General features: G+C 37.7%; 1 protein-coding gene across 1 annotated transcript in view; it reads left to right on the plus strand.

The window, feature by feature from the left end:
* Positions 1 to 369: 369 nt before the first annotated feature.
* The window catches only part of SLC1A1 (solute carrier family 1 member 1), a 49,955-nt gene continuing 31,858 nt past the window's right edge, over positions 370 to 18,466 (plus strand). The window contains exons 1-2 of the mRNA XM_087716033.1: positions 370 to 866; positions 13,486 to 13,626. Of these exons, the coding sequence (XP_087572159.1) occupies positions 767 to 866; positions 13,486 to 13,626 (241 nt within the window). The 5' untranslated portion in view covers positions 370 to 766. The remainder of the gene's footprint in view (positions 867 to 13,485; positions 13,627 to 18,466) is intronic.

The raw sequence follows: 18,466 nt of genomic DNA on the forward strand, positions 1-18,466 counted from the left end.
GGGTCTTCCATCCAAGCAATAGGCTCTTGCTGGGAGGCCACAGCCTTTCCCAACTGGGAAAGAAGTGAGGGATGGCTCTCTCTTAATGGGGTGTGGTGGGTGGAAGGAAAACAGCCATTTCCTCAAAGGCTGCTTTCCTTCCAAAAGAAATTTGCCTCAGGCGGAGGTTGGGCTGGGAAAAGCCCTTCTGCCCCTACGCCTCAAATTGCTTCCTCTTCCTAGCACTTCCAGCCGCCGCAAGCACGCGGAAGCCAAGCGGCTTTGGGCGACGCCCCCCTCCCACTTTCCGCAAACAGGATGGCGCAAAGGGAGCGCAGGGCAACTGGGCAACAAGGGCAGGGCGGGCGCTTCTGTCCGAAGGCGGCAGAGCGCGGCGGAGGCGAGTGGGAGAGGAGGAAAAGAGCGCGCGCGCACCAGAGCCGCTTCTCCGCCTCTGCGTCGAGCAGCCCCAGATAGCAGCGACAGAAGCGGAGGAGACCCGCAGAGCTGCGAACGCGCCCGGCCGCCGCGAGCACGGCGGAAGCCTCGGCGCCCCTCCCGCCCACGCGCGTCCCCCCTAGACACGCATCCAGCCAGAGCCGCGCTGGAAAACGACAGCACCCCGGAGAGTTCGAGACGGAGCCTTGCTGCCGTTAACGCCCCGCCGGCCCCTCCGCTCCTCCACCTGCCTTCCGACGCCGCGCCCCCACACCGCTCCGGGCCGCCGGTGTCCCGCCAGTTTCCCGACCCAGCCTCTCTTGGGCAGCAGCGGCTGAACGGAGACGCCATGGGGAAGGAGACGCCGGGCAAGAAGGAGGGATGCGATTGCAAGCGGTTCCTGAAGAACAACTGGCTGCTGCTCAGCACCATCCTAGCCGTGGTTTTGGGTGAGTCGCGGGGGGACACCTTTCGGGAGGGAAGGGCGGGCGGCGGAGGCGCTCCTCTCCTCTCGCCCCCTGCCCGCGTTTGTGGGAGAAGACAATGGAGACCCGCAAAAGAAGGTGCTTAACGCCGAAAAATCTGGAGAGCTTCTTTGAAAGACTACGCGGGCTTGCCGTTTCCCTCTGGCAGTCCCCCACGAGAAGGTAATTTACCTTCCTCTGCTCTTGGGCGCAGAGGAAGGTAAATTAGCCGGCTGGGAGGAGGGTTAGAATAAGGTCCCCGGGTGACATCGCAGCCGTATGCGGTACATACCTTTATAAGGAAAGTTCATCAGCCCTGTTGCCATTGTGGACAAAACTCTAAATCCTTCATTTAATATCCAAAATTGCTGGCATGGTGAAATACTGCCGGGATGGAAGACCTGGTTCAGTACTGCCCTCTGTAAAAGTTGTAAAAATTAAGAAATCACAGCACCTAAATGGCCAAATCTTTCTATTCTGCTCTGATTCTAAAACTTATCTATTTAGAAATAGATCCCAGTTCAACAGCTTCATGTCTACCTTGGTGTCAGGTGTGATTCAGTTTATAAACTTACAGCCTTTTCACAGGACTGGTGCCATTGCTGTTAATTAATTGAGTGTATTTATCCAAATGAACATTCCTCTCCTTTCCATTAAAAGGTTTCTGCTTTCCTCCAGTCTTTCAACTTGTAGGTCATGATTATGACAAAATTATATCCCTTCAGTGAATGTTTTATTGCAAATGTCTTGTCTAATCTAAAGTGAAACTGGGTGAATTTTGTTTCTTGGTTAAGTAGATGTAGGGGTTGTCGGCAGTGAAAGATTAACTGCATTTATTTAGAAACAGGTTGTACTGTGTTTAGTGGCATGTATACCCAAGTAGGACTTTAAAAATCCAAATGGCAACATCGAAGTGGAATTGGCTGTCTCAGATAGCAGGTTGAATCTACTACTTCCTATTTGAAAGGAGGGCAATAAGCTTTTGAAAAAACATCACAGAAGTAGACAGTGATGAACCACATCCATATCATTGTCAACAAAACAAATGACCCTTTTCAGCCACTGGGAACTTGACTTGAGATATCTTACTTTTTCCAAACCAAAGCAATGTTGAAAAGAAAATGGGTAAAGCGGAATGATCTCTCTAACCATCAGTAACATAATTGTCTCAAGATATAATGGAATGGGACCGTATTTGGTGTGGTGCAATGTTTTTCAATCTTGGCAACTTTCGGATGTATAGATTTCAAATCTTCAAGATTCTCCTGTCCGCATGCCAAATTTGCCAAGTTTGGTATGGAAGATGAAGTCAACAAAAGCAAGCAAGTTTGAAACTGGGCCTTTTTAGGCTGGGTTTGAAGGGGAAAAAAATCTCCCAATGTATCCTTATGGGAGATGCAGTAAAGCAGCAAGATGGAATATTTTTCACCCCGTTCATTCTAAGGCTCCTTCCTCCCCTGCGGTCATGTGACCCAGGGCACAGAATTTGCAGTCCGCGTTGTGTGCATACTCAGAACCAATGCAATACAATAGGAGGAATACAGAAACTCAGAGGCAGCACTTGTACTCCACTGTGATTAGACCCTCAGTATTGAATTATATACAGTATTGAATTAGTTTAAAGTGGTAAAGGAGTTGAAAAGCTTTCAAGAAAATATTGTTGGTATGCTTTCCATACCTTGTTTAAGGATGTAGGTCACCGCAACTTTCATCTACTTTCCATTCCTGAAAATGATGTTATCACTTTCTATGTTATCCAAACCATATATAGCAGAAACTGGTTTACCAGTGTGACTGAATACTAGGGATAGATGCTTGTTTTTGAATATACCCTGTAACTCATTTCACTTTAAATTTCCCCAAAAATATAAAACACCAGTCACTATTTGTTCCCTGCCAAGATTGATTAAATAATTATTTTATCTCCCTTATAATTGAACTTATATCTTGGCATTAGTATAACCATTAAACATGTAGATCAAATATTGATCTATAGTTAAATGCTGGAACATCTTACTGGTTAGAAACAAATAAATTCTAGAAAAAATATGTTTCCATTTCCATTTTTTCCTCTCAGTGTTACTTTTTGTTCAGTTATTATTTCTCTCAATATTCCATATGTCTGTGTGTGTGTATCTCAAAGCAAACTGTCATTTTTAAGTAACTGAATAAAATAATAATACAAAAAACTTTTGATTACTGTTCATAAATTCCATTAAACCTGTTCAGATTTAAAGGCAGGACACTGCTTTGGGATTGGGGCATTAATTACATATGTACCCATTATATTACTTCATTTCAAGATATGCAATCAAGTGGAAAAAGAGACATACCAAATCTGCCTTATGTGACACCATTCATTATGCTGCTCCATACTTTTCGACCCTTACAAACCAATTTTGTTTCATATAATTTATAATAATTATAAATAATAAATAATTTATAATTTATACTAATTTATACATTGCCTTTTGTTCTTTAAATGTCTTACTTCTCTCTTTCAGAGTATCTAAATTAACCCCCTCCAACCATAGCTTTTTGTTCTTCTTTGTTTTACATGTTGGCCTTCATTCGTTCCTTCTCTAAGACCAAACCCCCTGAATGAATATTTTTCATACTGGTCACTAATGTTTATATTCAATCCCCATTCATTTATTTTTCATTCTACTTCATTTACTACACACTTCTTACCTAACCCTTCTCATTGTATTCAATTTATTTTCACATTTTTCCTAAGATACCCAATTCTTAGTATGACATAGCAAAGTGAGTAGAAGGAGAATTTTATTCACCCCACTTTTGACTTCTATTATGAAACATTTATTCCTCACAACAAACTGATATTTGCATAGCTTAAAATTTCTCTCTTTTCCCAATTGTATTAAATGTTTTACACAAAATAAAAAATTTGCTCTAGTTGTTCACCAGGTGTATATAATTTCATTTACCCTGTTTTATGCATCTACTTTTATCTTTAATATTAATTTCAAATCCATATTGCTCACTACATATTATTTGTTTAACATTCTTTGTAAATTATTAGTTACTCAGCCAAATTCTTCTCATAGAATTTATTTTCATTCATGTTTTATTTCCATCATATATTGCTCTCATCTTCAGGCATCAACATTCAACTTCAGAATCATGAATAACATTCCTTAACACAAGCTCTTTATGATAATTCACTATCAAATGCTTTATCAATTTTTTTAACTAAGATGTTAAATAGCAAGAATCTGGCCTTCACAGTCATAATCTGGCACAAAGCCAAACTAGACTTCCCTAATTTCACACTTCCCTAATTATAAACAGGTAGTCCTCAACTTATGACCACAGTTGAGCCCAAAATGTATGTTGCTAAGTGAAACATTTGTTAAATGAGCTTGCCCCATTTTAAGATGTTTCTTGCCACAGTTGTTAAGTGAATCACTACAGTTTTTAAATTAGTCAAACTTTTGTGAAGTGAATCTGACTTCTCTATTGACTTTGCTTGTCAGAAAGTCACAAAAGGGGATCTCGTGATTCTGGAATACCACAAGTGCCCTAAATAAGAATCAGTTACCAAGCATCAAATTTTGATCACATGATCATGGAGATGCTACAATAGTTGTAAGTGTGAAAACTGGTCATAAGTTGCAACTTTGAACAGTCACTAAATGAATTGTTATAAGTCGAGGAGTATCTGTAGTCAATATTCTGCCACCAAACATTATTCCCTCTTGGTTTTTGCTTTCTTTCCTTCTTGCTACCTTTCCCTTTTATAATGGGACACTTATTGTGAATTATCAGTTATTGAGCACAGATTCTGACTTCACATGTATCTTAAATGTCATACAGTCTTTTCCTAAGTAACATCAATTTTTGCCATCTATATAGGCTACACCTGCAGCCTTAACCATTTTTAAAAAAATTCTCATAGCATTTATAGCTTCTGTTTCATCAGCTTTGTTCTTGAGCATATTGATCTCAGTCCCTTAGCTAGAACACTAGCATTCTTTCATTTCATTATCCTATATCATTTCATCACCTTTAGTTTTAATTCCTTCATTCTATTAGAGGTTTTTTGTTTTAGTTACTTACACTCACTTCTAAAACTTTTGTTTCATTCTGCATTTTAATACTTTTCCCTTGCTCTTTTTGAATTGTTTGCCACTATTACACACACAGACACACACAGACACACACACAGAGTACTTTATCTGTTTTTCAGCCTCATTTTGGCAGAATTATTCCATAATATCTATTTTTCCATCTACAGTCAATATCACCAAAATAACCAAGCATTATTTTCATATAGTGAAGCCTTGTTTTAATGAACCAATCGCAGAGATGATTTTCCATTATTAACAAAGGTCCTGTAAATCATCAAGTATGACATTACAGCAACAACTGGATGATCGTATCATTATGAAAAAGCATACAAATTACATAATTGTGACAATTTACATCATTGAGGAAATGATACAAATTGCAACAGATATGCATTTTGGTATGTGCACAGTCTATTACATCAAGGTCCCATGTATCATAGTTTCATTATATTTCCTGTTGGTTCTCTCACACAGAAATGTGTTAGTTCAGTAAGCTCCATTAGATGGGGATTTATCAGCAATACATCCTGTTTTTCTTCTCAACAGCAAAATATTTTGATCTGGCAAAATGATTTTTAAGGCACCATGTAAACACAGTCCACAATATTTAAGCCCCATTTATTTAAATAGAATGAAAAACAAAACATTACATCTACACATCAACACCTCAATTGGAGTGTAATCTCCTTTAGTCTTCATTTATAGGATTCCATTATAAATTTCCCATGGAAATCTAGGACTTAAAACTTCTAATTACATTTTATACTGCACAAATCTTTTGGTTTTAAAAGAATAAAAGGTATGATTTTAGGAAAGCTCCTATTAAAACTAATGAGAATAAATTATTTGAGAGCAAACATACTTCTAATTGTCTAAATAGACTTCACTAGGGAGGCCCTGGCTCATGCCTTTCTGATATTTGGGCTTCTGTTATTTGCTTTATATATATATATATATATATATATATATATATATATATATATATATATATATATATATATATATATATATATATATATATATATATATATATATATATATATATATATATATATATATATATATATATATATATATATATATATATATATATATTATTATATATATATAATTAAAATTTGTTTGCCTCCCATTTCACTGCAAGGCAAAGGATTTTAACCTTTTGTTATCCTGAAAGTTTGATGAAGAATAGTTTTAGCTTTGCTACCCTAAAATAGTTGCCAATACCATTGCAGTACACACATGGCATACACACGGGGACAGAGGTCAGGCTGAGCTAGTTCCTGCCAGAGTCACCATGGATGACTCTGCTTAGTGCTTAACTGTTTAAAAAAGCCTCTAAAAAGTGCCCTCTACAGGAGGAGGCAGGAGAACGGCGTGCCTCATCTAGTTTGACTTTAGGCATTTTATGATCACTCGAGCAGAGTTAAGCAAGGGTTAAAAGCCTAAAAATTCCTGACGTCGGTGAGCCACGTCATTCTCCTGCCTCCTACTGTAGAGGGCGCTTTTTTAGAGGCTTTTTTAAACAGTTAAGCAGAGTCATCCATGGTGACTCTGGCAGCAACTAGCTCAGCCTGACCTCAGCACTCGCCTTTTTCCTTTTACAATTTTTTTCTTTTCATGATGACAGGCAAGAGCAGAGTTGAAATCCTCTCTGAAACAGATGGAAAAGGTACATGTAGGTCGGAGGGACAGGGAGGAATTCAAACTTCATCCTAAAGTGTAGATCCCTCCCCAAGTGTAGTTTGATTGCAGGCAGAGCCACGTTGCCTTTTCAAACACACACACACACACACACACACACTCACTTTCTCTCTCTCTCTCTCACACACACACACAAAGACACAAACACACAGAGCTGGATAAAACTATATAAGCCCAGCTTCACTGATTACAAGTTTGAAAAGACAACATGGCTCCGCCTGCAATCAAAGGCTCATATCGGCTCCCCTCTGGCTTCTCTGCCTCTTCTCTCACCCCAGCCTGCAAGCAGGAGGTGAGTGGGTGGGTGGGCTTTATTGCGTTCCAGGCATTTCCCACCCAGACAGCAGGCTGCATTTGCAATGGTGGAGATGTTTGGGGAAGGCAGCAGGGGAATTGGGGGGGGGGGTATGGCAAAGGAGCTGCTTTCAAGCCATTAGAAAATATATCCAATTCAACTTCTGTGTTTGTGTTTGTTTGTTTGAGAGAGGGAGTGAGAGAGGGAAGGAGGTAGGAGAGATAGTCCAGCTTCTCTGTGTGAGTGTGTCTGTTTGAGAGGGGAGAGAGGGAGGAAGGAGGGGGAGGGAGAAGAAAAAGAATGAAGGAAACTTTTTCGCAAAGGAGAAAAACAAATGTTGTTGCTTTAAATCAGAACTGAGCATGGCTGGTTGTGGAATTCTGGGAGTCCACAAGTCTAAAAAAATTTGAAACCCACCATTGTGTCAGTGCCTCACCAGCCGTAAATCTCACCGCATGTCACTGATACATGCAATGTTCAGTATTTTGAAGCACTGTTATTATGAAGTCCTTCTATGCTAAAAGTGTTTTAATATTTGTTTCTTTATAATTTAAAGTAGTCTTATCACAACAAATGATATAATAAAATACAGGTAATCCTCAATTTACACTATTTCAGCTGGTTTCTGAAAAGCAAAGTCAACTATTTATGGTGGTTGTGTTCCTGAGTCATACAATCCCCTTTTGCGATCTTCTGACAAAGTCAATGGGGGAAGCCAGATTCACTTAACAAACGTGTTACTATCTTAACAACTGCAGTGATTTACTTAATAACTGTAGCAAGAAAGGTTGTAAAATGGAGCAAAACTCACTTAAAAATTGTCCAGCCTAGCAACATAAAATTTTGGGCTCCATTGTACTCAAATGTTGAGGATTATCTGTAGTGTACTTCAGTATTACAAATTACAATATTAAACCCTTTGTAACTCAATTTATTTTGAAATAAATCAGTAAATCTGTCAAATTTCAACTTCACCAGACTTTTTTTGATCTAAAGACATTGTTTATTCTTTATTTACTTACTATTAGTGAATAGCAGCTTAAAGAGAGTTGGTTGAACATTTTGTTTTCCAGTTGCAGAGAGTGCATATTAAGTACGCACTGATGTGCAACCTTTTGTCGTTATCAGTCTTACTAAGTTCCAAAGGATTTGCTGATACATCGTATGACTACATTTGATTTTTGCAATACTTCATTGCAAAATATAGTGTAATGGTAGATTTCAAAAGGATAAACTGGCAGAGGATAGCCAGGCACCTCCCTCCTGTCTTTCAATTAGAGATGCGAAGACTTGAAAAGAATCAGGTTCTTTCCAGTGAGGAAAGCTTGGAGAAAAAAAACCACACACACAAAACTCATCTCCTGTCTACTACAAAAAGTTTACAGCCTGTCCTCAAAATTGGGACTAGAATTTCCATGGCTAAGCAAGGTGGTTGTTTAGTAAGTCAGACCCAATTTTATAACCTTTTCTGCCAAGATTGTTAAGCAAATCACTGCAGTTTTGAAGTGAATCATGTGGAATCTACTTGCCATCATTGGCTTTGCTTTTCAGAAGCCAGATTGCATAGTGCAGATAGTGATGACATGCAGCGGTGGGATTTACCATCCTTACCGGTTCGCAAATGTGAGCGCGAGCGAGTGCTTGCTTTGCTTGCACGTGCCACGCATGCACACTGCCTTCTATACATGTGCGGTGCTCATGCATTACATCAGAGTGATGGGGGGCAGAGCCTCCCACAGCTGCCACTACTGGTTCACCCAAAACGGAGAGAACTGGCTAAATACCATCTCTGATCACATGACTCTAAGAAGGGGCAAGTGTTGTAAATATTCGCCAGTTCCTAACACCCAAAATTTGATCCTGGCACCATGGCAATGATGCAATGGTCAATAACTTCAAGAACCAGTCATAGGTCATTTTTTTCAATGCCGTTGTAACTTTGAACAGTTGTTAAACAAATGGTTGTATATTAAGCTCCAGTCAGATTTAATTAAATTTTCCCTGGAAATAAAACAGCCACTGGTAAATCCCCATTGATATACAATTTTTCACCTATAGTGTGCTGAATGCACTTCTCCAAAGATGTAGATGCAGTACTCCTAACAGAATTGAACTGCAATGTTTCAAGGGGCATTTCTCTAATCATACAGAAGGAAGAGAACAGAAAACGGGAATATTTTATTGCAGAGTAGAAAATACATTCTCTAGATATATAATTGTACAAACATTCATCGACTTTCTGAAAAACAAACTACACTATAAAATATAAGATGATATATTCAGAAGGAAGATACTAAAAAATAGAAAGATGTTTATTTTGCATATAATCTTATACAGGTAGTCCTCAAGTTAGGACCACAACTGAGCCCCAAACTCTGCTGATAAGCAAGAGAGTTGTTAAGTGAGTTTTGCATCATTTTACAACCTTTCTTGCCACACTTGTTAAGTGAATCACTGCAATTATTAAGTTAGTTACACGGTTGTTAAGTGAACCTGGCTTTCCCAATGACTTTGCTCGTTAGAAGTTTGCAAAAGTTGATCACGTGACCCTGAGACCTGCAACTGTCATACATATGAGTCAGTTGACAAGCATCTGGATTTTGATCATGTGACCTTGGGAATGCTGCAATGGTTGTAAGTGTGAAAAACAATCATAAATCACTTTTTTCAGTGCCATTGTAACTTTGAATGCTCACTAAATGAACTGTGTAAGTTGAAGACCATCTGTACAATGTTGGATCCTGAACAGGGCACATTTTCCTAATGCCCCTTTGTACAATAAGCATAAGAGGCAACTACATATGATGCACAGACAGGACTTGTGTTTACAATATGCTTGTGGATTCGCCATGCTTCATCCACCTTGTTATTGTTGAAGATTTGATAATTGCAACTTTGGAAATCAAAGCATACCTAAATTGGGATAAAGAAATTGTAATGAAATACAGAAAATGGGGTGAGGTTGAATGTGAGTAATTCGAAACTCATCTGAGTCATTTTACAGCTGCCTACCAAGATGTCAATTATTTTCTTCAGTGTCTCTATTCCTCCTTATTGTTACATTAAATGAGATTTCTGTGGCTCTTTGGTAGATAATGCTAATCTCAAAAGTATAGCTGTTCGGTTTATACTGAAAAATAAATTATTTATGCCTCTTCATCCAATGAGCAATCTAAACTTAAACAAAAGCTAGATCACTTGATATAGTTTCTAAATATATTTCCACATCATACATGCATTGTCAATGTTTCTATTTCTTTCATTTTAGCTTGCTTTAATTCTCGTCCTTTCAAAGGCTTAACAAGTAATTGATTAGAATTCTTTCCTGTTATCAGGCAATTCTCTGGCAAAGAAGAAAGTTGCTAGAAAATGAAAAGGGAAAAGGTGAAAAATAACACACAATGAGGAGAGTTGTAATCATATCCTCATTACATTCCATTTGGAAGGAGGAGGCTGGATTAATTAGATCAGTTTTATTATCAACAGGGTGGATATATCAACAGGGTGGATATACATTTATTATCAACAGGGTGGATATACATGATGAAACCAAGGTGGCGCAGTGGTTAAATGCAGCACTGCAGGCTACTGCTAGATCAGCAGTTCAGCGGTTCAAATCTCACCGGCTCAGGGTTGACTCAGCCTTCCATCCTTCCGAGGTGGGTAAAATGAGGACCCAGATTGTTGGGGGCAATATGCTGACTCTCTGTAAACCGCTTAGAGAGGGCTGAAAGCCCTATGAAGCGGTATATAAGTCTACTGCTATTGCTATTTGGTTTACATTATCATAAAGACATAAATATCTTAAATACCATGGTTTAGTATGTTTTTCAGAATCTGAATTAAAAGTATAGTTTTTTTCATGAAGTACAAAGTCAACTAGATAAAGAAGTATTTAATAAAAGATAATTGTTTATAAACCCAAAATTCCAATTCTTATGTTCCTATTTAAGAGAGAGCCAAGTTACTATTATCTAGTTCATTGCAAATACTAACAAAGTAGTTTTTATTTATAGCTTTTTAAACAATTGAAACAGTTAAGAAAAATATGTGTCAGTAGAACAAATTTATGGTATAATAAAAGTCAAGCAGCTGAGATGAAATTTTTGATGCCTTTGTGTCCATAATGGGATTTCTAAAATATATTTTGGCATTTTACAGAATTTATTTTCAACTATTGCAGTTTCCACCATATAAAGATAGTTGGTGTTGACTAAACATTTAGTTAAGTTTACTGTTAAAACAGAGTTACATTTATTGAGTTTCAGTTATCTGTTAAAGATAATGGTAGGAAAAATCAGAAGAATAACAATATTTTAATTTATTGTGCCTGAGTTAATCTAATTTTAGGCAAATGTATATACTTAGGAACCTCCTATGGAAATCAGTGGAGAAAATTCCCCAAAAATGTGTTACAGAATTGAAACTACCGTGTATTTCTCTTATGCATCTATCCTGTATTTAAAACCAAAAATAATTTACCAGTACAAGTATTACCTATAATTAAATTTAATTAGCTGGATCAACTCATATTAAAGACAAAGTGTATTATTACATAATGGCTGAGTAAAAAAGAAAGAAGAATCCCATAGATCCAAATAGGACATTATACAAAAGGTTATACTTATCAATCTTCTAACTACATTATAGATACATACAGGGATGGGATTCTACCGGTTCGGACTGGTTCAGATGAACCGGTAGTTCCGATGATCATCTAGGAGTGAACCAGTTCACTCCGCCAATCAGCTAGGCCCACCCGCCTGCCCCTGCGCTATACTCCTCTATATTCCCTTTTCTGAAGCCCAGCTGATAGGCGTGCAGAGCGGATTGCCATGCATCAGCTGTTTTGCACCAGGGCTGCAGTAGAATGTAAGTTTTCAAATGCACTGAGCACGCATGGAATGCATGTTTGGCACATTCAGCAAACCGGTTGTTACACCAGTTGAATCCCACCACTGGATACATTGCTGTAAATTTCAGAGATTTCAGATGAAGCCACATTTAAGAAAAACCCATACATTTTGGCTTAGTATATTGTCTGACTCCAGCTATTTTAGTAATCTTGGATTCTTTTTATAATGAACCCAGTGATGAGGAGCCCATTCTTAACACCCCATAGTTCCTGCCAATGTATTTTCAGCAACAAACACCTCCAAATAAGTGCAGCTTTTATTTCTCTATTAAAATATGATTCAATCAAACATGCTAATATTAAATTATTAATTCTTTAAAAATAGCCAGCCAAAATAAGAAATGTTTTAAGTTAATCTGTGTCTCCACAGTATATGTGCATACAATCGCACACTTACTGTATTTTTTGGAGTATAAGATGCAATGGAGTATAAGACGCACTGGAGTATAAGACGCACCAAGATTTTGAAGAGGCAAATTAAAAAAAAGTTTTTGCACTTTGCAGACTTCCCAAAAACGGCCCGTTTTTTGTCAAAAAAAGGCCATGCATAGCCTTTAGGAGACTTATATAGCATGTCTGAGGGCTGGGGGGGGGCAAAATTGAGCAAAAAACGGCCTGTTTTTAGCTCATTTCTGCCCTCCCCAGCCCTCTATAAGTCTCCTAAAGGCATGCACGACCATTTTGGTGAAGGGGGTGGCGTTTCAGGAGTCAAAAAATGCTGTATTTAGTGTATAAGATGCACCCAGATTTTCAGCCTCTTTTTTGAGGGAAAAAGGTGTATCTTATAATCTAAAAAATACGGTACATTACATACTCACGAGTTGGAATCTTAAGTTTAAAATCTGAAAACTATGAGATAAAGCAGTAATTTAAAGGTAACCATAGCTCTCAGCCTATGTAGTTTGGCAAACATTACTGCCCCAGGCTACTAATATTGATGACTAAATTATCAAATGGCTCTGAGCAAAACCTCTGATCTTTACCACACATTAGGATACAAATGGGTGGCAGGAAATAACATTCATTAATACAAACGATCAAGCTAATTTTACTGCTCAGTAAACTGAACATTTATATATTTCATTTCTCCAGACATAACACCTAGGGAGGTGTTAAAACATAATGGTAAGGTCATATATCTTAATTAAAAATTGTTCTTCATATATGAAGTTATGATCTGTTTTATCAAATGTTGCTGTCCCTATAGTACTGTGATGGCAAACCTTTAAGGACGCAGCGCCATCTTTCTGGGCATGCCAGCTGGTGTCCGTTGCTCTTTTGGATTCCAGTGCATTCATGCACATCAGCCAGCTGGTCTTCACATGCTCAGGAGCGCCATAAACTGGAAGACCTGCTCCCTGGCACGCATGCATACAGGGGAACTTCTATTCCTGCTTCTAGCACTCCCTTGCGCATGCGCACGCAATCACGTTTCAGCACTTGGTGCCGAAAAGGTTCGCAAACACTGCCATAGTATGACTGTTTGAGACAGGTGGAAAAAAGAGGGGGCAAAGTCACACACAGTCTTTTAACAACCCTTTGTTTCCTTTGTCTCTTTTTATTAATATGTCATATTTTGTAATTTATTTCACATTTTAGGAATAGGACTAGGACTTGCTGTTCGGGAATATGGAAACCTCTCCAACCTGGACAAATTTTACTTTGCATTTCCTGGAGAAGTTCTAATGAGAATGCTCAAACTCATCATATTGCCATTAATTATATCAAGCATGATAACAGGTAAGAAAAATGGTATTTTTCTTAACAGAAGTTAAAAACTATTTAATTAAGAACAATATTATATTTTTAGACTGGTTTCAATCTGTCCTCAGTGGTGTATTAACCATTAAGCAAACTAAGCACGTGCTTAGGGCACCAGGCCCAAGAGGGCACCACAAAGTTGAGAAAGAAAGAAAAAACTATGAAGATTTGTATAGTATGTACAAAGGAGGGGGGCACCAAGATTTGTCAGTGCTTAGGGCACCAGTGGGCCTTAATCTGACACTGTCTGTGCTGTGTCTACTTTAGTAAAAGTTTACCACTGAATAAACTTTGTGAGGATGAGTTTTGTTATTGCAAAATGTTAGAAAAATCAAACACTTTCAATGAATCAAGTAAGTGATTCCTAAACAATCCAAACAAAATCTTAGTCTAAATATCCAGCAGGTCTAAAAACATATCTCTGCCTTTTAAAAAATATGTTGCTAATTGATTCACAGCACTATTGTTTTTCTGATATTTTTAAACCAAGTTTCTAATATATCTTGTTAATTTGTTAAAGAAACAACATATTATATGAGAATGGGATGCTTAAGGAACCATTATTTCTCTCTTTCTCTCTTCTCTCTCATGAAATGGAATTTGACTATTAACAATCAAAAATAAATATTCAATGTAGAATGAAATCTGAATTCTCTTCCCCAAATATTCAAAATATGAACATACTCAGTGTTAGAAATACACCCACACCCTGAATAATCCTATTTCTGCTATATAAAAAATCAGGAACTCCAAAGTTAGAATAGGTTTAAACAATTAAGGCTTATATTCAGAGTTTAACTTCCTCCTTTCCAGGTAAATGGAGAAGAGGAAGCAGGAGTATACAAATTTGGTGGGTCTTTTTGGTCTGACATGAATAATAGATTGTACATTTTTACTTTAAATAGATTGATTTCAAGTAAAAAACACTTTCTGAAGTGGAATGGGAATGCAGTGTGATAAATTTAACATGGGTTCTTGCAGCCTGAAAATGTCAGGACTTTAATTTTAAATTACATTAAACATCCTTAGTCCTAGTGGACAACCATTTAAATATGAGCCAGCAGTGTGCAGCAGCTGCCAAAAAAGCCAACATAGTTCTAGGCTACATAAACAGAAGGATAGAATTAAGATCACGTGAAGTGTTAATATTACTTTATAATGCTTTGTTAAGCCACACTTGGAATACTGCATTCAGTTTTGGTCGCCACGATGTAAAAAAGATGTGGACACTCTAGAAAGAGTGCAGAGAAGAGCAACAAAGATGATTAGGTGACTGGAGACTAAAACATATGAAAAACGGTTGCAGGAACTGGGTATGTCTAGTTTAATGAAAAGAAGGACTAGGGGAGACATGATAGCAGTGTTCCAGTATCTATGGGGTTGCCATAAAGAAGAGGGAGTCAAACTATTCTCCAAGGCACCTGAGGGTAGAACAAGAAGCAATGGGTGGAAACTAATCAAGGAGAGAAGCAACTTAGAACTGAGGAGAAATTTCCTGACAATTAGAACAATTAATCAGTGGAACAGCTTGTCTCCAGAAGTTGTGAATGCCCGAACACTGGAAGTCTTTAAGAAGACGTTGGATAGCCATTTGTCTGAAACAGTATAGGGTTTCCTGCCTAGGCAGGGGGTTGGACTAGAAGACCTCCAAGGTCCCTTCCAACTCTGCTATTGTATCCCCCTAATTTTACCTCTAACACAAGAGGAATAGTAATCCAGAACATCAGGGCTGACAGCCAGTAGCTGTTTTTGTTTTTTGTAGCCCTCGAGATTGTTTTATCCACTATTGCTTAAGATTGGTGGCACAATTTTACATCAATGGAATGGCAGTAAATGGAAGTTAAAAAAATAATTAGAAGTTACCATAAAGCAAGGAGCTATTAGACTTGAAATATTAGATCATCTGGATTCTGCACAAAAAGAGGCCCATGAAAATATTTATAGATCTCTCCCATCCTGAACATAAATTGTTTCAACTACTACCCTCAAAACGACTATAGAGCACTGCATAGTTTTTCCCTGAACTCCATCACTCTGCTAAATAAATAATTCCCTCACCACTGTCAAATCATTCACCAAGGCTGCATTACTATTAGTTCTCTCAACGTTTCTATCACAAATCTCCTCCCACTTATGACTGCAGGACTGTAAGTTTATTGCTTGTATCCTTACGATTTATATTGATATTGATTGTTTCCTGATTGCTTATTTGTACCCTATCATTAAGTGCTCTACCTTATGATTCTTAACGAATTTATCTTGTTTTTTAATGTATACTGAGGGCATATGCACCAAAAACAAATGCCTTGTGTGTCAAATCTCACTTAGCCAATATAGAATTCAATTCTGTTCTGTTCTGTTCTATTCTATTCTATTCAGTATTTCCTACAACTTTGTTGTAGGAATCCTATCTAATAAGTCCTATCTAATAAATCCTATCTAATAAATTTCAATTTATGAAAACACAGGTGTAAGAGAAAGAAAAAAGTCAATATATAAACCTTGTCATTAAAAACAAATTAGGAGTAACATAACAATAAATAGCAATAGCAATAGCAATAGCAGTAGACTTATATACCGCTTCATAGGCCTTTCAGCCCTCTCTAAGCGGTTTACAGAGAGTCAGCATATTGCCCCCAACAATCTGGGTCCTCATTTTACCCACCTCGGAAGGATGGAAGGCTGAGTCAACCCTGAGCCGGTGAGATTTGAACCGCTGAACTGCTGATCTAGCAGTCAGCCTGCAGTGCTGCATTTAACCACTGCGCCACCTTGGCTCGTTTAAAATTATACAACTTGCAATATATTGGTAATCAAATAGATGAGGGAGTAGACTCATTATCTATTCTAGTAGTTAATAGAATAGATAATAGAAGGAGAGCTGTTATTGTTGTTGTCATTATATAATTTAGCAACTGCTAGACTCCATTAGGGCTCTAGGCAGTTGACCATTTAAAATAAGCAACAATTAAAAAAATACAAATATCATTGAGATTCAGTTGGTTAACTTAGTTAAAACTAAGTAGTTTCTAGAAGGAGGAACTGTCTGTCTATATGAGTTGTCAGCAACAAAGCAGGTTGCCACGTGAAGTGATAATTACTTTGATGGAGGTCTTTAAAGGCAGAATGACCATCTGTCAAAGATGGAGCCCTTCACTTAGCAGGAGTAAGGATTAGGTGAATTCTAAGGTCATCTCTAACTCCACAACTGATAAGTGGATAGTAATTGGTACTAATCCCACAAGAACTGTATCTGGGTGGGGAGGAAGCCATATGCAGTATTAAGCTGTCATTAGAAAGAAAGAAAAATGAAACAGAATAAGCTATACATCAAGATTGATTCAGGCCATGAACTCTAGTAATTCTAGAGTTGGGAAATCAGAGTGTCATGTATTAAAGGCTGAAGTTAATTAACAGTAATTACTTAGAAAAATATTTGCATTACCTTTTTGTAAATCTTCTATATGTGTGTGTGTGTATGCATGTATGTATGTATGTATGCGTGTGTGTGTATATGTGTATATGTGTGTATGTATGTATGTGTATATATATGGCTGTGTGAGAGTATGTGTGCGTGCGGCATACGTGTGTGTGCTTGTGTGCGTGTATTCCAGCATAACTCTGGAACGCAATTCCAACTAAATTGGGTAAACAGATTACTTACTCTCTGGAAACAAATACTGTGGCTGTAAGACATCCCTAATACCCCTCAGGGCATGTGTTCTGTTAAGATACAAGTCTGTTGTGCCTTAGAATGGCTTCTACCACACTGCCGTAAAATGGCTTCTTCTGTACAGTGCTGTGGTAACGGTTTCTTAGTACTCCACAAGGGGGCTCCCTCTGGTACAGGGGAAAATCTAACATTATAAATTGTGGTAACGTTCATGGGAGGAAGGTTGGGATAAATAAATAAATACCCGGGCAGTGCCAGGTTAGCAGCTCGTATTAAATAAAATTAAATCATTCAAATAAACATGAGTTATGGAAGAAAGCTATTAATACAAGATTGCCAGGGTATGAACTAGAGAAAGTTCAGAACCAATTTAATTGCCAATATAAGTCTCTAGAAATATATTTATGTTGACCCACTTTGGCACTTTTAATTGGCAGCACTAGAAGGGATGTTTAATAATATATTTATCAGTTGGCAACAGGAATGGTGGTTTCAACTTACAGTACTGCAGGCATTTATCAAATCTAATCTATTATATCTATAATTTACCTTTACCCCATAATCATATAGAATATTACTAAAGTTGCAGCTTATTGGTCTGATGATTTTAGTCATTTTTCTGAAGTTGTAGCAAGTTTGATCTGTGCTGCAATTACCACCAGTTCCTGTTCTTGTGACTGAATGGAGTTTTTTCTACTGTGCATGCAGAGTATATGGTCAGTTTAATGTTGATATTGTGCATCCAGTAATGTCCATGTATAGATTTGTCTTTTAATCTATTGATATAATATACGGTATATGCTATAAAGACTGAGTATTCTTGGAAATTTAATCGGTCTCTTTTTTGTTCTGTAGACTACGAAGATCCCCCCCCCCCATTATTCTAATGCCATTTTACTTCCATCATTAACATTACATGAATTAATTAACATTAACACAATGTTCATATTACATTTGGCATGGAGTGATGTGTTGATTACTCATTGTAATCCAGCTGCACATTCAACTTGTGATTCCTCTGGAACTTGGAGCATTGGAATATTACATTAGATTTTGAGATCATTGTATCATTTCTGGGATTGTTTCAGAGCACTAATTTTGATACCCTTTTGTTAATAACGATGGCTATTCCATTTCTTTTGAGAT

The sequence above is a fragment of the Thamnophis sirtalis genome, unplaced genomic scaffold (genome assembly GCF_051295495.1).
Source record: "Thamnophis sirtalis isolate CommonGarterSnake01/CBP01778 unplaced genomic scaffold, rThaSir2_p1.2 scaffold_5, whole genome shotgun sequence".
NCBI lineage: Eukaryota > Metazoa > Chordata > Lepidosauria > Squamata > Natricidae > Thamnophis > Thamnophis sirtalis.